General features: G+C 45.0%; 2 protein-coding genes across 5 annotated transcripts; one reads left to right on the plus strand and one right to left on the minus strand.

Annotated features, from left to right (window-relative positions):
• Positions 1-363: 363 nt before the first annotated feature.
• On the minus strand, positions 364-6,335 carry coq10b (coenzyme Q10B). Its single transcript, XM_079277661.1, has 5 exons — positions 6,189-6,335; positions 3,948-4,100; positions 2,936-3,128; positions 2,375-2,476; positions 364-2,204 (listed from the first exon to the last, which is right to left on the minus strand). Exons 1-5 carry the CDS (start codon positions 6,284-6,286, stop codon positions 2,037-2,039), a joined length of 714 nt encoding a protein of 237 aa, XP_079133787.1. The 5' UTR covers positions 6,287-6,335; the 3' UTR covers positions 364-2,036.
• Positions 6,336-8,200: 1,865 nt separating this feature from the next.
• Positions 8,201-19,867, plus strand: sf3b1 (splicing factor 3b, subunit 1). Of its 4 annotated transcripts, XM_079276767.1 has the most exons (24): positions 8,201-8,247; positions 9,158-9,330; positions 9,562-9,663; positions 9,779-9,893; positions 12,153-12,232; positions 12,362-12,550; positions 12,763-13,240; positions 13,419-13,540; positions 13,630-13,827; positions 13,935-14,036; positions 14,391-14,570; positions 14,655-14,741; positions 15,082-15,352; positions 15,506-15,651; positions 15,849-15,995; positions 16,284-16,409; positions 17,044-17,265; positions 17,361-17,543; positions 17,630-17,741; positions 17,864-17,984; positions 18,083-18,214; positions 18,336-18,608; positions 18,726-18,942; positions 19,247-19,867. In XM_079276767.1, the coding sequence occupies exons 1-24, from the start codon at positions 8,220-8,222 to the stop codon at positions 19,403-19,405; spliced, it is 3,963 nt and encodes a 1,320-aa protein (XP_079132893.1). In that variant the 5' UTR covers positions 8,201-8,219; the 3' UTR covers positions 19,406-19,867. The 4 variants fall into 4 exon arrangements, 3 of the variants coding, with proteins under 3 accessions (XP_079132893.1, XP_079132895.1, XP_079132894.1); XM_079276768.1 differs by lacking the exons at positions 8,201-8,247; positions 9,158-9,330; positions 9,562-9,663; positions 9,779-9,893 and adding an exon at positions 9,910-11,806; XR_013772289.1 differs by lacking the exons at positions 12,763-13,240; positions 13,419-13,540; positions 13,630-13,827; ... (13 more) ...; positions 18,726-18,942; positions 19,247-19,867 and adding an exon at positions 11,753-11,806 and having other exon boundaries at positions 12,362-12,419.
• The last annotated feature ends 269 nt before the right edge of the window (positions 19,868-20,136 follow it).

Consider the following 20,136-nt stretch of genomic DNA (forward strand, 5'->3'; position numbering starts at 1 on the left):
CTGTGGACAGAAGTGGAAGTGTTTCTGAGCACCAGAGTCCCTTTCAAAAACCTCCACTACTCGTACTGCACAATGAGTCATTTTACCTTTCATACTTTAAATATATATATTCTTCTCTGCTCAGGTAATGTATTGAACGCAGGGCTTTTGCTCTTTGTGGACTGTTTTCACACGACAGCACTTTTACTTCACTGAAGGATCTGAATACTGAGCTCCCACAATGTAGGTCACAGGTCAGCAGTGACATTTCCAAACCACCTGACTCTTCAGACGCAGCCTTGCTTTCCAGCGCTCACATGACTCCTGTGCAGTCTACTGGGCCCATGCTCCTCCTCCAGTAACAAAATAAACACCAGTCAGGGGTTTTTCTTTGTTGAAAAAATAGTTTATAGATCATGCAGTCGGTTCAACTCTCCCAAGCCTTTCGACACAAACACACTTTCCCCATCCCATGAAACACACACGTTCTTTAAAAGCAGTGTATACGTCTATGTGATCATCAAACCAATATTTACACTTAAACTAAGTAATAAATATGATAAAATTATTCTATTTTGAAAAACAAAAGAAAGATATGGTGCCAGGAGGCTCTCTGAGCCGTGTGGGTCGGACAGTTGGAATCATGAAGGTTTCAGGTGCCGGTGTGAGACCCGGCCGGTTCAGGCCCTTTGTATCGACATGTCTGCTTACTGCTTCGCCTTTTGCATTTAAAAATAACTGCGGCATACTACTGATAGTGCACTCTTTGCCATATGATGTAGCTTTAGCACTTATGTCCAGCATCGTTCCCTTAATAATGATGAGAGCAGAGTATGAGTAACATGAAAAGGAGGAATAAACAGGTGCATATTCCTGTTAGTTTACAGCACATTCAGGACATTTATCTGCTGCCATTTGTACACAATGCTCACTGCCTCTGCCCTTTATTGTAAGAAAATATTCTGATAATCCAGTTACGCGGTGACACGTGGAAGTTTAACATGTTGCTGTTCATGAACCACATGGCATCGACTTCATTTTGCTTTGGAGAATGAGTTTATTTTGTTGTATCATCTGTAGCCAACAAAAGAATTGTTTCCCTCACTCTTAACTTCTGTAACGCGGAACATTAAGCTGGTACAGAAGCTGATAAACCAGTGTTTCGTGGATCCGATGTCCTCGATTACTCGTTTCAGTCATGCTTCCAACTTGTCAAATATCACTATTTGTGAGTTCATTACATAACTTCAGGTTTTAGAAAAATACAATTGAAGAGGTTATCGAGCCCTATTATAAAACTATTTCAAACTCTTTTTTTTTTTTCAAACGTATCATAAACTAATCAGTGATTAACAAGATTATTAATAACAGCCCTAAACTCCTCTGCAGGCCTTTCTTTTTGTTGATCCCTTTGTCAGTTGTCAAACCTGACAACTGACACACCGACCACACAGCTTACATCTAAATTACATTTCCAATCCTGAAATCTGCACAGAATCGTACATGTCATGCATGCACTCTTGTATGGAGCTTGAAAACATATATATTCTAAAGAGAAAAGGAACATTTCACGTCACCGAAACGGATGATTTCGTCTTCAATCTCCATCACCACACCGCAACATCCAGTAGCTTCACCCAAGCATCTTTAAAAAGGCTCCCATCTCTCCTACAACCTCAAACAGCACTGTTGCGTTTGTATCCCGACCCCGGTGATGGACAATGTTCATCGACTACACATCCTGAAATCTGTTTTTGGAAGACATGTGCTTGTAAAGTGTCTACATAAAGCAGCTCGTTTAAATAAAGGTGCGTTCTGATCATGGAAATCAACTGAAATGGAAACAGGTCTGCATCTGTTTTTAGCACCAAGGTGAAAACGAGCTGGTGGATCAGTTATATATATTTATATTTATAAAAAAAGATACAGGAAACCGGTGAGATTAAAGTTGGTCGTTGCTGTGAGAAAGGCACTGCGCTCCACCGCTATTTCTCTCTCTGGCATTGGGCTTTGGGTTCGTTTGTCTATCTGTGTTTGAGGAACGGTTTCGTGCGGCACTACGTGTGGTGAACTTCGTGGAACATCAGCTCCTGAGGGATGGCCGTCTCGACACCGTGAATCTTGGAGGCGCGACGCATGAACGCCGAAACCATCTGCTTCACCACCTCGTCGAAGAAGACGTGAGCCAGCTGGGAATGGAGGAGGGAGCGGAACTCGAAGGAGATCTGAGGAGAGGAGGGAGGGGAAAAGTCAGCAGCTGAATATCATACTGTATACATGCACGGCTCAGAGTTTGACCCTGATCCAATGAAAGATACACTTGAAACTGGCTACACACAAGCTTTTCCATGTTTGTTTTTTGACTGCTACAGTTAGCACATTGGTGTCTACTTACAGAGAAGTCCACAGTGCAAGTGCGAGGATATCCCGGGAGGCCCGGGCTGAAGCGCCAAACCGTCTCCAAGTGGTTGAACAGGCTGCCATCCGAACAGGAGGCCTGACGAGCAACATGATATGTAAGATTCCAAATATCTACCGCTGAATTTGGGGGAAACGTGTATACAATTAAGCACAAGACATGTAGCATAGTTAAGTTTGATGGACGTTTACAGAGTGTAAAGATCACGTAGCTTCAATGAAGACCTGGTAAAGGTGATACAAGGTATAAATGACACTGTGTGTGAATGCTGTGCTGAATGAAATGATTCCAACAACTTAAAGCAAATAAAGGCATGCAATAAAACAAAACTTTGTGGTGAGTAATTGACATACAAATAGTCATTGTGTGGGTGAAGTACTCCTTTAAGGGACAATACAACTGGATGGCTGTATAGCTGAACAATACTTGCTCTATTCTACCAGCCTAACCTTCAAAGTAAAGCTAAAACAAAGTGTAATAACGACCCTGTATATTTATTATGTTAGCACTAGAACACTATGCTGCTCTGGTGGTTACCTTGACGAGGTGGGGGCATATTAAAGTGATGAGAGAGGTGTAGTGCTCCATCACAGGTGGAAAGCCCACAGCTAGTTTGGCCTTGCAGAATCCCGCTCGCTTGAACACCACGTTGGACTTCTTACACCAGGGAACAAAGAGGCGGTAGTCCTCCACTCCGGCCACCACATCGTATATCTCCTGCATGGAATACCTGAAAAAGACAAAAGGATTGAGAACGAAAAGAGCCAGAAGCTCCCAGCGCGTCTGCAGGACAGGAAACATGAGAAGGTCAGCTACTGTGACATAACATTGACCACTGAACAAGGCGGGCACAGTACAAAGCTCATGACCCAGAGTCTAAAGTAGGTCGACGAGGAACAGAGAGAGGCAGAGAAGAGACAGAAAGAATGCAAAAACAAATTAAATAAAGTCACAATATCGTGAATGAGACACAGATTGAGAGTGTTTTATACGACCGCGTCACTCCAGCTGAGGGGAAATAGCTGCTGCAGCCGCCTGCGTCTATTTATACAATTATTTAATGATTATGACCTCTCTATGGAACACGGGAGGACATTTAGTGCTTCATGCAGGAACGCATAAGTGGAGCACCGGAATTAAAACAATTACTTTCACATTAACTTGTGAGGGCTGTGACTGGGAACACAACTTTATTTTTGAAAACGTGCACTTTACCTGCACTAAGATTTAAAGGCTGTCAACATGGCCGCTCGCAGCTAATGGTTGCTACAGCGCTAACAGCGCAAACAGCAGCATTAGTTTTGACAGAGCGAAGTGTTTAGATGAGGACATTTGATTTTTGCACCTTATTGATAAATGTTGTTGTTAATACTTTGTTTTTATTCTGCAAAAATAAAGTTATCTTATCAAATGTTTTGAAAATGTTTTAAATGAACAAAAAACATTAACAAGGACATTTTGACTGAGTATGTCAAGGAAAAATAAAACAGAGAAGATGATATAATAGAGCATCTATTTCACCTTGTACACCAGGTAAACGGCGACTCACCCAATGATGCGTCTCTCCGAGTATTCCTTCCTCTTGGAGAAGGAGGCGGCCAGGTTGAAGAAGCTCCGAGAGGATAACATACCGAGCCCGGGCATGACTGTACCGAGCAGCGGAGGAGCGCGAGTCATCAGGATCCCACATGACGACAGGTATCTGAGCGCCAAACAAACAGTATTCACGTCACAACTGGATCAACAGTCTCAGCCACACAACAGGGCAGGGCCAACACACTCGCGATGCTTCTACAAATATTATTCAACAATTCATTTGTGTTCAGTTTAGTTTTTCTCCGGCCTCAGACAAATCTTAAAGCTTTTGTCCTCACGGACCGAAGCTGCCACACAAGCCTTTGTTTCTGGGGAACAGGATACTTTACACGGAAAGCCTTCTTGCAACACCTGCCAAGCATCTGGCGTTCAAATGAAATGGGCCACAGACGCCAGTACATTAAAATAAACACGGTCAAGGTAGGTATGAGACCTCAAACACAGTAGAGTTAAACCTGCCTGGCCAGTCCAACCATGTTTCGTGACCGCTGGCCTACATGTCAACTATACCTCCTTTATATTTGTCCTGGGGGGACAGATGACAAATAAGGTAAAGAATTAGGTTAGCTAACTCCCTTATTAACTTTCCAAAACACTGAGTACTGAAGACAATATCCTGCCAAGAAAAACACTGTTTTTAAATGGCCATTAGTCATAGGTCGCTGAAATTAATTAGGTGCGTCAGTCTCTGTGCTATAGGTTCTCACTTTTAAATTTCAGATCTACATAATAATAGATTGCATTTATAGAGCGCACCAATTGCAGGGGGCCCAATTGTTCAGGTTTAGACTCCAAAATGGAAGTCAAGGGACATGTTTTGTAATTTTTAAGTATTTTTGGCACTACGGTTTGTTGAGTGAGTGAAGATACAGTAATGGGATTAAGTCATCATAATAGCAAAAAAACTCATCAGCCGGGGTATTTGATACAGTATGTTGTTGGTCAATTTTCCAAAACATTGACAGTGGATCACTAATCTTTAATCAATTATGCAAATATTTTAAAACGGGAAGAATTTAATTTGGAAAAGTTTCCTTGGGCACTTGGAACTTGTGATTTGCAATTGTCAATGTTTTCTTCACTGTTAATGAACTAAACCATTAATCAACCAGCAAAATAAGAATATGTTGCAGGTATTGTTGCCCCTTTTCCACAGCGGTGCTTTACTGGTTAGTAGGGACCAGTGAGATGATGGCTAATGCCCCGAGTCAGGCCTTCTGTGACACCATGAATGGTAGGACTCCGTTAATCCATGGCTGTCCATTCCTCATCACGTGCTAAGAACTGTGACGAATCACCAGGTTTAATTTGTTCTTCGCCTTCACCCACGGCACCTGTTACACCCTGTTCCTCAATGTCCCTGGCACCGCTCTTAGATTTAAATCAGCCATCGTGTCACATTATCACCTCATACACAAGAAACCTATTCTGTGAATCTCATGACGTGCTGCTTTGGATTCCTGTTCTATTACCGGCCTGCTGGTCACTTAAAGAGCGCCCATTCATGACCTACTACCTAAAACATGATACAGCGCACACGTGCCACTGACTTAAAGCTGCCAAGTCCATGCAAGTGTATGGGTGCAGATAGACAGATGGAGTGTTGCGGTTGAGAAATTGAGACTTCAGAACAAAGGAGGACAGTGGGCCTCAAATGCAGGACAAAGGGATAGTTTGCATACTGAATATTTAAAAAAAGCTCTCACAAGTTTGATGCAAGATACACTTTTCGGAAGTGTGCGGCCTACCAGGAGGAGCATTTTTTGCCCACTATAATTTGCCACCTTCCAGGAGTGCCAGACGCTTCCATGGAGTTCAGTTGTGTTCCTCATTGATAAGAGAGATGACACCTGTCAGTCTGCATGCAAAAGCTTCTCCTGTGTAGCATTTTAAACCCAAGACCATAATGCACGTGCAGATATATTGCAAAACCCCACAGATGCAGCAGCCGTTAACGTTTAAAATACAATCCCGACATGCAGCTGTACCCACAAGAGGGGAGGCTGCAGGCAGCATGGAATGTTACAGAGTACATCTGAGCCATAGTAACATAGTATTTCCAGTAACTGCTACTTTACAACATTTCAGAGAAACATACTCTAACAGTACTTTACAGACAGAATGTTTGATGTGTGTCTTCTCCTTTCACTTTCTACTTTAGTTCGAGATTTTAAAGATAATAAAAATACTTCACCTCACGCTGTTCCTAGTCCGTATTTCTCGGCTGGCTGTCGAAGGTAACTGTTTGATGCACTCGGCTACTCTCCTCAGGCTCCGGGTACCTCTCGCCATTGTGTCTCTTTTCTTTGACGGATTTCTCCAGAAAATTGACAAGCAAGCGGCGCCCATCGATTTATCCCGCCTCCTCCATGACGTCTAGCTACTTCCAGACTTCTCGGCCAACCATTGGAAGACCCGTACTCCACGGAGCGTTTTCATTGGCCAGTCCCGTGTGTTCGTCAACCGTCATTGTTGACGTATGTGCTTCGCGCGTGCACGAACGCGCCCATGCTGGAATGTCACGAGTGTGTTGGCTCATATTTACCTTGTACACTGAAGCTCAGTGTAGGCTACTTTAAAGTTATACACACACACTGTTGGGTGATTAGCATACAATGTTACAGACATTGTCCTTCTTTTCAGCTATCTTTTGGAGTCAATTTGGCTAATTTTACAATTTCGTTCATTTATTTACTTCTGTGTGGAGAATGTCATACCCACAAGGAATGTTTTCCAACAGCAAACCCTGGATTACTCCTGAGATTAAGAACCCCCCTTAATGAAAAGAAGAGGGCATTTAGGTCAGGTAACAAGGAGGAGCTGGGGAAAATAGATATAGGATAAAAAATGGAGGATCAGTTGCAGCAGAAAAACATCAGCAAGGTCTGGAGGGGCCTCAAAATGTCTGGCTACAAGGAACCCAACTCTCAGCCTGTGGGGGACCAAAACTGGGTGAATGATCTGAACTCATTCTTCAACAGATTTCATCAGCCATCCTCCCCTCCTCCCTGTCCAGTCCTTCCTGCTGCTGCAACCCCCATTGCCTGCACCCTCTGTGACTTGATCCACCTCCACCCCTACTCCCACAACATTCAGCTCCCCTCCACCCTGCACCTACACTGCGCTTCCTGTCCAGACTAGCTGTGTCCTGGAATGCCCACTGGATCCAGTGGAAGTGGTGGGAGAGAGGAGAATAATGGCCCAGCTATCATCCCTGATGGAGAACCCCACCCCAGGACCCTCTATCAGCGCTGTGCAGCTCCTTCAGTGATCGGCCGCTTCACCCGCGGTGTGTGAAGAAGAGATACCGCAGGTCCTTCCTTCCTGCTGCTGTCAGGATGCACAACCAACACTGCTCCCAATAGACCACACATACCATATAAAAACCCAGCAAATTACTTATTCATTCATTCATTCATGTGCAATATCAATGTATGTATGTGCAATATAAACACTTAATTTATACTACCTCATGTGTCCAATAATGTGTATCCAACCACTCAATCTGAATATATTGTATTTTTAGCTTTTGTAGTTTTTTGTGATGTACCTGAACTGTATTATTGTACTTGTTTTGTTTTATACTGATGTCTCTTGTTGCACTGTCCACTTTGCTGCTGCAACCCTGCAAATGTGCCCACTGTCGGACTATTTTATCATCTTATTTTTAGATTAGATCAGTAGTGGAAGCAGTATTTAGATCCTGTACTGAAGTAAAAATACTACCACACCGTGAAAATACTTAATTTACAAGTAAAAGTTCTGCATTCAAATCCTTACTCAAGTAAAATGTATCAAAAAGATCAAAAGTAAAAGTACTCATTGCAGTAAAATGTTATTATTATTACTTTTATAATTACTTGCATATTCAATGCAGACCTTTACTTGTAAAGGAGTATATACGGTGAGGTATTAGTACCGATACTTTTGCTGAAGTATAGCTTCCTGCAACTGAATGTAATACTGGAACGATCATACTGTAAAATAAACACGTTTACTTTTGAGACTTAAAGTAATTTTACTTGTAGAGACTATTTACTTTCTTGTGCCAAAAAACAAATGCTCTACGTTTTTTACAAAACAATTAACGAGTTGAAATGTGGAAACTATGTACCTATTCAAGTTGGTTGAGATCCGCCAATCAAATTAGAGAAGAAGGAGAAGAAGAGACGGAAGTCCGGCTTTAACACACTTCCGGTCTCAGAGTCGAACAACCACCACCAAAATGGCGAAGATCGCCAAAACGCACGAAGGTAATTTTTTTTGCACAAAATCCACTAAATAGCTTTTGTTTTCGGATTACTTTTCATCATATTATCTGTCAAGAAACTATGTAATACATGTTGAAGTATCTGGGGAACGTTCTGATGTATTAGTTTGTTTGAAAGCGCGAGACGCAGTAGGCCGTGATAAAGACGCAACGCGGACGGCTTAGATAATGGCGCTGGTTAGCTAGCTTTGTAGCATGCTAGTTAGCTACCGTCACCGTGAAAGATGAGCCCTTTTAATTAAGGATATATATGTAACTTCACCACCTGACTTATCGACGTGCTCATATCAACATTCAAGCATACGTTGTAGTGCATTTCTACCTCCAGTTGATCACTGTGTTTATTTAGATATTATAATATGGGTATTATTTGGCTAACCCAGTTAGCAGTAGCTTCATTTTGACAACACCGCTCGACCACACGTTACACAGTGGTTAAGTAAAACATTTAAGTAGCCCGCTTAGTGTAGAAAAATGTCATTGTGACTGTTTCACTATTGTATGTTATATTTATTATAGTATTGCTCATGCATTAATGTGAACGCAGTATTTTACTGTTATGTTTGTTGGTTGAGGTGAAGCTCGATTCCAACCATTTTGTATACAGATTGCAACCAATATACTTACAAAAATCTTAATCCGGAAATTATCTCAGGCGTTCAGATAAATGTGGTGGAGGAAAAAGTACATTTCCGCTGAGATGTGGAGTAGAATTAGAAAGTGGAATGAAAAGACTCAAGTAAAGCACAAGTACCTCAAATGTGTACTCGAGTACATTACGTGAGTACTTGCATTCCACCACTGTGTGCAAGTAATGAGTCTTAAACACAGATAATCATATTTTGCCAGTTATGTTTATTCTCATCCTCGGTTTGTCTTTCGTGTCTCTGTAGATATCGAGGCCCAGATCCTGGAGATCCAGGCGAAGAAGGCCACCTTGCTGGAGGAAGGAGATCAGGGAGTGGGCCTCGATTCCACCGGCTTTTTTGACCAGGAGATCTATGGAGGCAGCGACAGCCGCTTTGCTGGATATGTCACTTCCATCGCCGCCAATGAACAGGAAGATGTAAGTATTTTCATACCCAGTATTCAGATCCTTTACTCAGTAAGCACTAAAGTACAATACTTACATTGTACAACAATGTCACTGATACGTTTTTTAATTTTTACTTCAATTATATTGTAATTCCACAGTTTTCTTTGGGGAGCTTGGCTGCTCCTCTTTGTATATGAGCTAGGAGAGTCTTGCCGTTTTGGTGAGATTTGACTAGACTCCTGTTTCTCTTTCCTTCCTCAGGATGATGAAGAGGATTCATCAACAAGCTTGTTGGGACAAAAGAAGCCAGGGTACCATGCACCAGTGGCAATACTCAATGCTATTCCTCAGTCAGACGAGCAAGTATGTGTTAATTCATTGTGTCTCGAATATCATATTTTCATCCCTGTGTTCTTTGAAACAGGCCTTTTTACTTTTCAGTTTTTAAATACACTTACACCCCGTCCTTGTTTTGCAGTACGACCCATTTGCAGAGCATCGTCCGCAGAAGATCGCAGAGAGGGAAGATGAATACAAAGCCCGGCGCCGACAGATGATCATCTCACCCGAGCGTCTCGACCCTTTTGCAGACGGTAAATTTAGCTGTTTTTTGACTTCATTACACCTTCCCCATTTCCTCCCCCCTTTTCACGGTTCACTTTTTTGTGACCCCCATGACTGCCAATGGTTTTACACCCATAGTTTTTCTGTTTTAACCCTTCGACTACAATGCAATAGCTTGCCTCCCAGACTTGATTCCTTCCCTGTGGTCAATCCTCTGTGGTCCAATAACATTTTGTGTCATTGTGCGTTTTCTTCCTGATATATTTATGATCTACATTTGTATCGACTTCCAACTTTACAGCAAATGACAGTGTGGGCTCAAAGTTTATCTTCAGTATTCCGGTTTGGAAAAATATTTCCATGATATTTATGTGCAAAATGAAATTTGTATCCTTGTTCGTGCAATAAAATATAGTGAAACCCACTGGAGGGATACCATGCTTTTCAATGGGAGAGGTGGTTAGGTTCAAAGGGCTTATTCACCTAACAAACGTGGGTCGCAGATGGGTTGTGTGTGAGTCGAAGGGTTAATATTCCCATGTGAGCAACAGCTTAAATTATTAGCCTATGAGGATTCAGAGAAAGTTTGAGGGTTAGCTGTGGTGTAATGCGCCTGCCAATGAACTTTGCTTTGCCATGCTGAGCTCAGAAACTGATGACAACAACTTCCTGCTTACGTATTGACAGAGCTTTAGATCACAAGGCCGGCAGTGGAGAGAAATAGGCTTGGTCAGCTCAGGATCCTTTGGGTTATATAATACATACAAGTCATAATCAGGCCTAATTTGTCTTCCCAGTTTCACTTTGTCAGGGCTGTAATTTTAACATCCTGTGGTAACGTAACCACCTCTGTTGGCTTGTCAAATGTAAAAGATCCGTGGGCCTCGGCACAGCACACGTTGTGCAGCCAGCTTTTCTTACAGATCTCATTATTAGGGTTTAGTTTGTCTCTTTTTACAAGAGCCAGCTAATTTATCTTTCTCCATTTTTATTGCATCTTCACTTCCACTGACAACATGAGCTTAAATGGCCCGAGTGCTTCAGGGTTGGTCTAGGTAGGGCTCAACTGAAGCCTGCATGTAGAGAGAGTTCTTTGTACAAAGTTGTTGTGTAAATATATTTTTATTTTACTACTCTCTGTAAAATAGAAATATGTTATCAAGAAAAATTGTGTACCACAATACCACAGGCCCATACTAACTGTCCTTAATTTCTCTCCTACAGCAGTACTGCTTTGCCAGTCCTGTACTGCACTCTGTTAAGGGTGCAGCAACTCATCCTGTGTAGGTTATGGGGAACACAGAGAACTGTGCACTTATCAGTTTGGTCAGGGTCCACTGGCTACAACAAACCTCAACCCCAAAGTTTTTTTTTATTTGGCTTATCAATTTCCTTCAAATTTGGATCAAACTTCCCCTGCATTCATGATGGAAAATCACTGCCCAAATATTTGACTATATATCTCATCCTTATTGAATCAGTCCGCTTTGTCCTCAAAGGGAAGTCCGGATCTGAATGTGAGATTATTGGATAACTACAGGCCTGCTATGATGTGTCAATGGGGCTCTGGCATGTCCTATCGCCATACTTCTGATAGTTAGGATCATTATTTTTTGCCTCATTTTTAAATTGGAATGCTCATATATTTAATGTTAATGTCATTCCTAGATGTAGCCTCAACATTTCTATATGCTAGTATAAAGAATTGGGAATCTGGACGACATGATCTCCTTATGATTTTTTTCTTTTTCTAGTTTAGTGGTTATGACCCAAGAAGATACTTTGTTTTTTGAGTGCCGTAAATCAATGCAACACAGGTGGTATACTGTTGTGTGTGAGTTCAAACCCTTTTCCAAAGTGTTACTAATGGTAAAGAGACATTTTCTAGGCTTCTTTTCTGCCGGTTGAAGTCTGACTGCAGAGGGACCATGGCACTGAAAGTGTACGTATTCTGAAGAGCACAGCCCAGGACCCCTGCATCAGTGATGGCTATACCGTCTTAATCCACTTAAAGAAAACACCACAACCACAGCTCTTCTCTCTATGTATCCGCTTGTTTTTCAATAGAATGCTATGACTGTATGTAAGAAAAGACAAATGTATATTTGTATGTAATTCAGTAGGACTGTTTTGTGAATCAGCTGTTTATAACAACAGGAGCGTAAGTTAATCTGTTGGTAAAGAGAGTCAGGGTTAGCTGGCTGTGTTTGCTGTGTTTGTAGTAACTTGGGTCCCTAGAGCGAATACTGATCAGTGTCCTATGTTCTTGTTGGTGCTCTTTCGCGCAGGGGGCAAAACGCCGGACCCCAAGCTGCAGGTCAGGTCGTACGTGGACGTCATGTTGGAGCAAAACCTGTCCAAAGAGGAGGTGAGCGACTTCTACCCACTGTTTACTTTGACTGCAAGCTATTTCCACATGTCAATCGTATGAAGTTGTCGTCCTTTGTAGAAGCCTGTGTTTCTTTTTTCCTGACGTTTGTTCTTTTGTTGCGTGTAGAGGGAGATCCGTCTGCAGCTGATAGAGAAGGCCAAAGCTGGGGAGCTGAAAGTCGTCAACGGGTCCGCTGCCTCCCAGGCTGCTGCTGCAAAACGTAAGCGTCGCTGGGACCAGACTGCTGACCAGACCCCCACTAATACTACACCTAAAAAGATGTCCAGCTGGGACCAGGCTGACTCCTCTGCTGAGGTGAGCCACTCACCAGCCTCTTACTGCTTTATGGATAACTTAAGCTTCTTGTAGTGGGTACAAATATTCAGGTTACTTCCTTGTAAGTACTCTGTATAATGTAACTTGTAATATGAGGGAATCTGGTAATATGGGACAACTATTTAGAAGTTGTATTATTGTCTCAAACATGTTTTAAATCTCAGATTGTCTTTGTTTCTTGCCCCTTGTAGACACCAGGACACACCCCAGGACACACCCCCGCGCACACACCCTCAAGCACCCGATGGGATGAAACCCCTGGGCGTTCTAAGGGCAGTGAGACCCCAGGGGCCACTCCCAGTACCCGCATGTGGGACCCCACTCCCAGTCACACACCAGCTGGCGCTGCCACCCCTGGCAGGGGGGACACGCCCGGCCACGCCACGCCTGGCCACGGTGGAGCCACAGGAAGCGTACGCAAGAACCGCTGGGACGAAACCCCTAAGACGGAGCGTGGGACCCCGGGACACGGGAGTGGCTGGGCTGAAACACCGCGCACAGACAGAGGAGACGATTCGGTGGGCGAGACTCCAACCCCAGGGGCCAGCAAGAGGAAGTCTCGGTGGGATGAAACCCCGGCCAGTCAGATGGGATCCTCAACACCACTGCTGACACCAGGAAAAACTCCCATAGGAACGCCAGCTATGAACATGGCCACCCCAACACCAGGTAAGAAAGCTTTTTTTTCTCCTTATACATTACCAAAGCTTCGAGTGTCTTGTCGTCTTTGTTTGTATTATAGAACAAAGGAACTATATGAGCAGAATCATATTAGTCACAAGTGTCCTCGAGCCCCTCGATGGTTTTGCTGTGTTTTAAAATCGGTTTGCTTTTCTGTTTTCTTCAGGTCACCTGATGAGCATGACTCCAGAGCAGCTGCAGGCGTGGAGGTGGGAGCGGGAGATCGATGAGAGGAACCGGCCTCTCACAGACGACGAGCTTGACGCCATGTTCCCAGAGGGATACAAGGTCCGTGCCCCCTTTTTATCGTGTTCAATGAGTAAATATAATTAAAAAACGTAGTCCCATCACTGACAGTTTATTGTTCTTCTCCACAGGTTTTGCCTCCACCAGCGGGCTACGTGCCGATCCGCACTCCGGCACGTAAATTGTCGGCCACACCGACCCCCATCGGAGGCATGACGGGCTTCCACATGCAGGTGGAGGACCGCACCACCAAACAGATGAATGACCAGCCCTCAGGAAACCTGCCCTTCCTCAAACCCGATGACATCCAGTACTTCGACAAACTCCTGGTGAGCATCAATTTTGTGCACACGACATACGTAAAAGCAACCGCTGGGGTGTTCGTCCCGTCTGAAGTTCAACGTGTGTGTTGATGGCTTGCTCCGTGTGTTTTTAGGTGGAGGTGGACGAGTCCACACTGAGCCCTGAGGAGCAGAAAGAGAGGAAGATCATGAAGCTGCTGCTGAAGATTAAAAATGGAACACCGCCCATGAGGAAGGTTTGTCATTCTTCCCTTACTTTAAGTGCTCATATGATTTTAAAACGGTCCCCAATGTCCTACATACTCCTTGTGTTCATGTCATAAATCTCCCAAAGAGCCTTGAAGTAGCATAAAGCACAACAACGGTACCTATTGCAAGAGCCACACTGAGCCTGTATGTGGCTGCAGTGTGAATATTTGCTTGCTAGATAATCTCCTCACTGAGGAGCTGCTGCTTTCAGTGGCGATCAAGGTGTAGACACTCGTGCTCTGCTGGGAGCAGCAGACAGAAATCACGACATCTGTTGAGACTGAAGCCCGTCTGACTGACCGATCTCTATCTCTCCCCCCCCCCCCCCCTCTCGTCTCCAGGCCGCTCTGCGTCAGATCACAGATAAAGCTCGTGAATTCGGAGCGGGTCCGCTGTTCAATCAGATCCTGCCGTTACTCATGTCGCCCACCCTGGAGGACCAGGAGCGGCACCTGTTGGTGAAAGTCATCGACCGCATCCTCTACAAACTGGATGACTTGGTTCGACCATATGTACACAAGGTAGGCTCGGCGTGAAAACCATCTGCGCTTATTTTCCGTGGATTGTGTGTGAAGAAATGAACCAACTGTCCTCTTTGTGTCCAGATCCTGGTGGTGATTGAGCCGCTGCTGATTGATGAGGACTACTATGCCAGAGTAGAAGGCAGAGAAATCATCTCTAACTTGGCAAAGGTAATGTTTTTACACACGCCCTGCTTCCTGCGAACTATTCTCGCCTGTTCAACCAGTCCGTGGTTCAGATCAGGGCTAGTCGTTCGCTAGATTAACACCAACACGAGAGCTATCAGACCTGACGTTCCTGTCTCTTCTGTTCTCAACCTGCACCCGTTGGTTACAATCAGATACTCGTTTTCACATATAAAAATGTCGACTGTTTGAGAAATGTATACCGGTGCACCTGCACCAGGTTTGGCAGACTAGAGTGTATTTCGAATAAATCAAGTACACGTTCTGTCAGTAAAAGACATCCGACTCAGATATTTGACGTTCCTCGTCTTCCCGTCCGCTCCAGGCTGCCGGTTTGGCGACCATGATCTCCACAATGCGACCCGATATCGACAACATGGACGAGTACGTGAGAAACACCACGGCGCGAGCCTTCGCCGTGGTGGCCTCCGCTCTCGGCATTCCCTCTCTCCTGCCGTTTCTCAAAGCTGTGTGTAAAAGCAAGAAGTCCTGGCAGGCCCGGCACACGGGCATCAAGATCGTGCAGCAGATCGCCATCCTCATGGGCTGCGCCATTCTGCCCCACCTCCGCAGCTTGGTGGAGATTATCGAACACGGTCAGTCGTGGTCGCGAATGAAGGAGTTTGCAGAGCCTTGTAGATTTAAATGGTTGATTGTTATCAAATGACAACCGTTACTGGATGTTTTCTAAACTCTGTCGTACTGAAATGTGTTCGCTCTCTGACGGTTGGGTTTGTCTGTTACTCCAGGTCTGGTGGACGAGCAGCAGAAGGTGAGGACCATCAGCGCTCTGGCTATCGCCGCCCTCGCTGAAGCTGCTACTCCCTACGGTATCGAGTCCTTCGACTCGGTCCTCAAGCCGCTCTGGAAGGGTATCAGACAGCACAGAGGAAAGGTAAGATGCTTTTGGAGGAAGGAACAAAGTATTTACTGCAAGATCCACACCCATCGCTGAGCCTGCGTGTAGCCACAGTGTGAATATTTGCTTGTAATAAAATCTCAAAGGCGGGGCTGCAGTTTTACATTTATTAAGGTCTACAAGCAACGAGCCGAGTTTGTATTAACAATGCATTTCTCCCTCTCTGTCACCAGGGTCTGGCTGCTTTCCTCAAAGCCATCGGTTACCTGATCCCACTGATGGACGCCGAGTACGCCAACTACTACACCAGGGAGGTGATGCTGATCCTCATCAGAGAGTTCCAGTCCCCCGATGAGGAGATGAAGAAGATTGTACTCAAGGTAAGGGAGACGAAGAATGACTAGTCTTAACTTCTGGAGCAAAAAACCCCATGCGTCTACAAATGTCAGCTAACTTCCCTGTGACTCATTCTCGCCTGTTCAGCCACTACATGGTTGCGTCAGGGCTAGTACGTCGCCATATAAACACCAGCACGAGAACTAGCAGAGCTGTTACTGTCATACTCTGTTCTCACCCTGCACCCGTTGGTCACATCTGGCTTCTCTACTCTTAGTCTGAACTCGTTGATGGTCCTTCTCTGACCTGAACTTGTGTTTTCTGTCTCGTAGGTGGTGAAGCAGTGCTGTGGCACTGATGGTGTGGAAGCCAACTACATCAAGACTGAGATCCTGCCTCCCTTCTTCAAGCACTTCTGGCAGCACAGGATGGCTCTGGACAGACGCAACTACAGACAGGTGAGCAAGCACACGGGAGTTCATGTTCAACTAAAAACAAGTCTGAGATGTGGATGTTTTCCCTTTTTGTCGATCTCATGAATCCAAGATTAGTGAAAATGGGATCTTGGTCTCTTGTTTGCTTTGAAGAAAACAGCTAATAGAAGATGTTAAGAAGTAAAAAAACAGCATATTTGTACTACACATATAAAATGATTGTGATGTAAACTGCTTCCTGCGAACTATTCTCGCCTGTTCAACCAGTCCGTGGTTCAGATCAGGGCTAGTCGTTCGCTAGATTAACACCAACACGAGAGCTATCGGACCCGACGTTCATGTCTCGTCTGTTCTCAACCTGCACCCGTTGGTTACAATCACATGTTCCACACACAAGCTTCTGTGTCGCTGTTTTTCATGGTGTGTTTGATGGAAATGAATCATTGTCACTGTTATAACGACTCTCTTTCCTCTTAACTGTTGAGAGAAATGTATACTAGTGCACCAGGGTCAGCAGACGTGTACTTGAGTTTTGACACTTAATTGCCACTTTACTTGAGCCAAATGCATGTTGAAATGAGATGTATTGCTGTACCATCGTCTCTCTTTTTGCACACATCCCATGCATGTTTTCAAACGGTCTTTCCCCCCCAAACAGTTGGTGGACACCACAGTGGAGTTGGCCAACAAAGTGGGAGCGGCAGAGATCATTTCTCGCATCGTTGATGACCTGAAAGACGAGGCGGAGCAGTACAGAAAGATGGTGATGGAGACCATCGAGAAAATCATGGGCAACCTGGGTGCTGCCGACATCGACCACAAGCTGGAGGAGCAGCTGATCGACGGTATCCTGTATGCCTTCCAGGAGCAGACAACCGAGGTGAGACGGATGATACTTCAGGTTCAAGTATAGGAAGAATCCAGTCTTTCACAGGAGTGGTTTATTCATTTCTGTCCCGTCTCGTTTCCCTCCAGGACTCCGTCATGCTGAACGGTTTCGGCACCGTGGTGAACGCCCTCGGGAAGCGCGTGAAGCCCTACCTGCCTCAGATCTGCGGTACGGTGCTCTGGCGTCTCAACAACAAGTCCGCCAAAGTCCGTCAGCAGGCCGCCGACCTGATCTCCCGCACCGCCGTGGTGATGAAGACGTGCCAGGAGGTAAACTGTGACCACACATACACAAAGACAAATCCATTTCACTTCTTATAGAAACTAATGCATGTTCTGTTTGTCCGTGGCTGCAGGAGAAGCTGATGGGTCACTTGGGTGTGGTGCTGTACGAGTACCTGGGAGAGGAGTACCCGGAGGTTTTGGGTAGCATCCTGGGAGCACTGAAGGCTATCGTCAACGTTATCGGTACGTCTCCTCGCTACATCAACAATCGACTGCATTTACACTTATAAACCACGTAATTCAGATTGCAGGGTTTAAAAGGAAACCTGTGAATAGCTATTGGATGTTTTTTCTTCTCGTTGCAGGTATGCACAAGATGACTCCGCCCATCAAAGACCTGCTTCCTCGTTTGACTCCCATCCTGAAGAACAGACACGAGAAAGTGCAGGAGAACTGCATCGACCTGGTGGGCCGGATCGCTGACAGGTCGGTAGCATAAAGCCTCAGATTGAAGTGATATGGCTCTGATTGTCGTGTATTATTATTATTAGTATACATGTGCTAACGTCTTGTGTGTATTTCAGGGGGGCTGAATATGTGTCGGCCAGGGAATGGATGAGGATTTGTTTTGAGCTGCTGGAGCTGCTGAAAGCTCACAAAAAAGCCATCCGCAGAGCTACCGTCAACACGTTCGGTTACATCGCCAAAGCCATCGGGTGAGTACTGCAGCAACCCTGTAACGGTCTGAGTTTATATTTAAATAAATCAAACGGTTCCCCGTGTCTCTACGAATGTAAACTAACGGACACTTTGTCCTCCTCCTTCCTCTCCTCTCAGCCCCCACGATGTCTTGGCCACTCTGCTCAACAACCTGAAGGTCCAGGAGCGTCAGAACCGAGTCTGCACCACCGTGGCCATCGCCATCGTGGCCGAGACCTGTTCCCCGTTCACGGTGCTGCCGGCGCTCATGAACGAGTACCGCGTGCCGGAGCTCAACGTGCAGAACGGCGTTCTCAAGTCGCTCTCCTTCCTGTTCGAGTACATCGGAGAGATGGGCAAGGACTACATCTACGCCGTCACGCCGCTGCTGGAGGACGCGCTCATGGACAGGTGAGTGAAGACGAGGGTTTCTGTGTTATCACTTAAATAGATGTCTAGCTTCTGGTTTCTAAGTTTTGATTTAGTTCCACCAATAACCGCTGACCCTGTTCTTGTGTCCTCCTGCAGAGACCTGGTCCACAGACAGACGGCCAGTGCGGTAGTCCAGCACATGTCTCTGGGCGTCTACGGCTTCGGCTGCGAGGACTCCCTCAACCACTTGCTGAACTACGTGTGGCCCAACGTGTTTGAGACGTCGCCGCATGTGATCCAGGCCGTCATGGGCGCCCTGGAGGGGCTGCGGGTCGCCATCGGGCCCTGCCGCATGCTGCAGTACTGCTTACAGGTGAGAACGACCTGGATGCTCACGGAGAAATATTTAACAACCGCCATACTCCGCTTACGTAGCCATCCGTCAACCCTATACCCTCGAAATAATGCAAATGTGAGAAATTACTCAATGAATTGTCTAAAATGCTTCTCTGAGGAAGGCGATATGTTGGAAAAGCAAAACATTTTTGGCTGTCGGGGAGCAACATGTGACCGTGAACTGGTCCATCTGAAGTGCTGGATTAGTGATGGTTGTAACAAATCATAAAAAACAAAGTCAAAGTGAATACGCCTCTTATTATTGTATTTCTCGTCTCCAGGGTTTGTTCCATCCGGCCAGGAAGGTGCGAGACGTCTACTGGAAGATTTACAACTCCATCTACATCGGCTCCCAGGACGCCCTCATCGCTCACTACCCACAAGTCTACAACGACGACAAGAACATGTACGTCCGCTACGAGCTGGATTACGCCTTGTAAATATGAATTCACGCGCTCTCTGCTTCACTCTCCATTGTTGTCCCTGGTCTCTGTCTAGGACCGAGTCCGTTTCTATTTAGCAACAGTGATGTTTCCCAGGGTGCAACAGTCCAACACTGGCCTCTGTTTGATGCCACTTTATTGACCCTGAATTAAAGAATGAGCATGACGTTAGGAGGAACAAGAGGAACATTGTAAGAGTCTGTATGTCATTTTCTTTTATTTTTTTACTCTGAGTGTTCGCTGTAAGGAATGGCCGCGGTCAGACGAGCCTTGATTTGAAGAACGCAGAGCAAGTCGTCACAACGTTTTAAATATTTGGATGATTTTTTTTGTTAGTGTGTAATTAGAGGCCTCTGTACTGGCTGCTCCCTTTACACACCTCTCCTCGTTCCACACCCCTGTTCTTATTAGGTTGTTGCTTTATTTAACCGAATAAAATGTTTGTGTATAAAAATCCAATTCCTGTCTCAATGAGTTTTTATTTTATTCATAGAACTTGAACTATGTGGGAATATTTTTACTAATTTGTGTATTAATCTTATCTCCATCAATCGATTGGTTTGTGATAGTTCTGAACATTGTGAGAAATGCCGTCACAATTACGTTGTGGTCTCCTGCTTATCGTCCGGCTGAGACACAAGCAGATAACGCCATAAGGGCATGAGGGAGAGGGAGGGAGGGGGGGGGGGCTGGTTTAGGATGACCTCATCGCTCACATCTTATTTAAC

The sequence above is a fragment of the Melanostigma gelatinosum genome (genome assembly GCF_949748355.1).
Source record: "Melanostigma gelatinosum genome assembly, chromosome: 10".
In the NCBI taxonomy this organism is placed as follows: Eukaryota; Metazoa; Chordata; class Actinopteri; order Perciformes; family Zoarcidae; genus Melanostigma; species Melanostigma gelatinosum.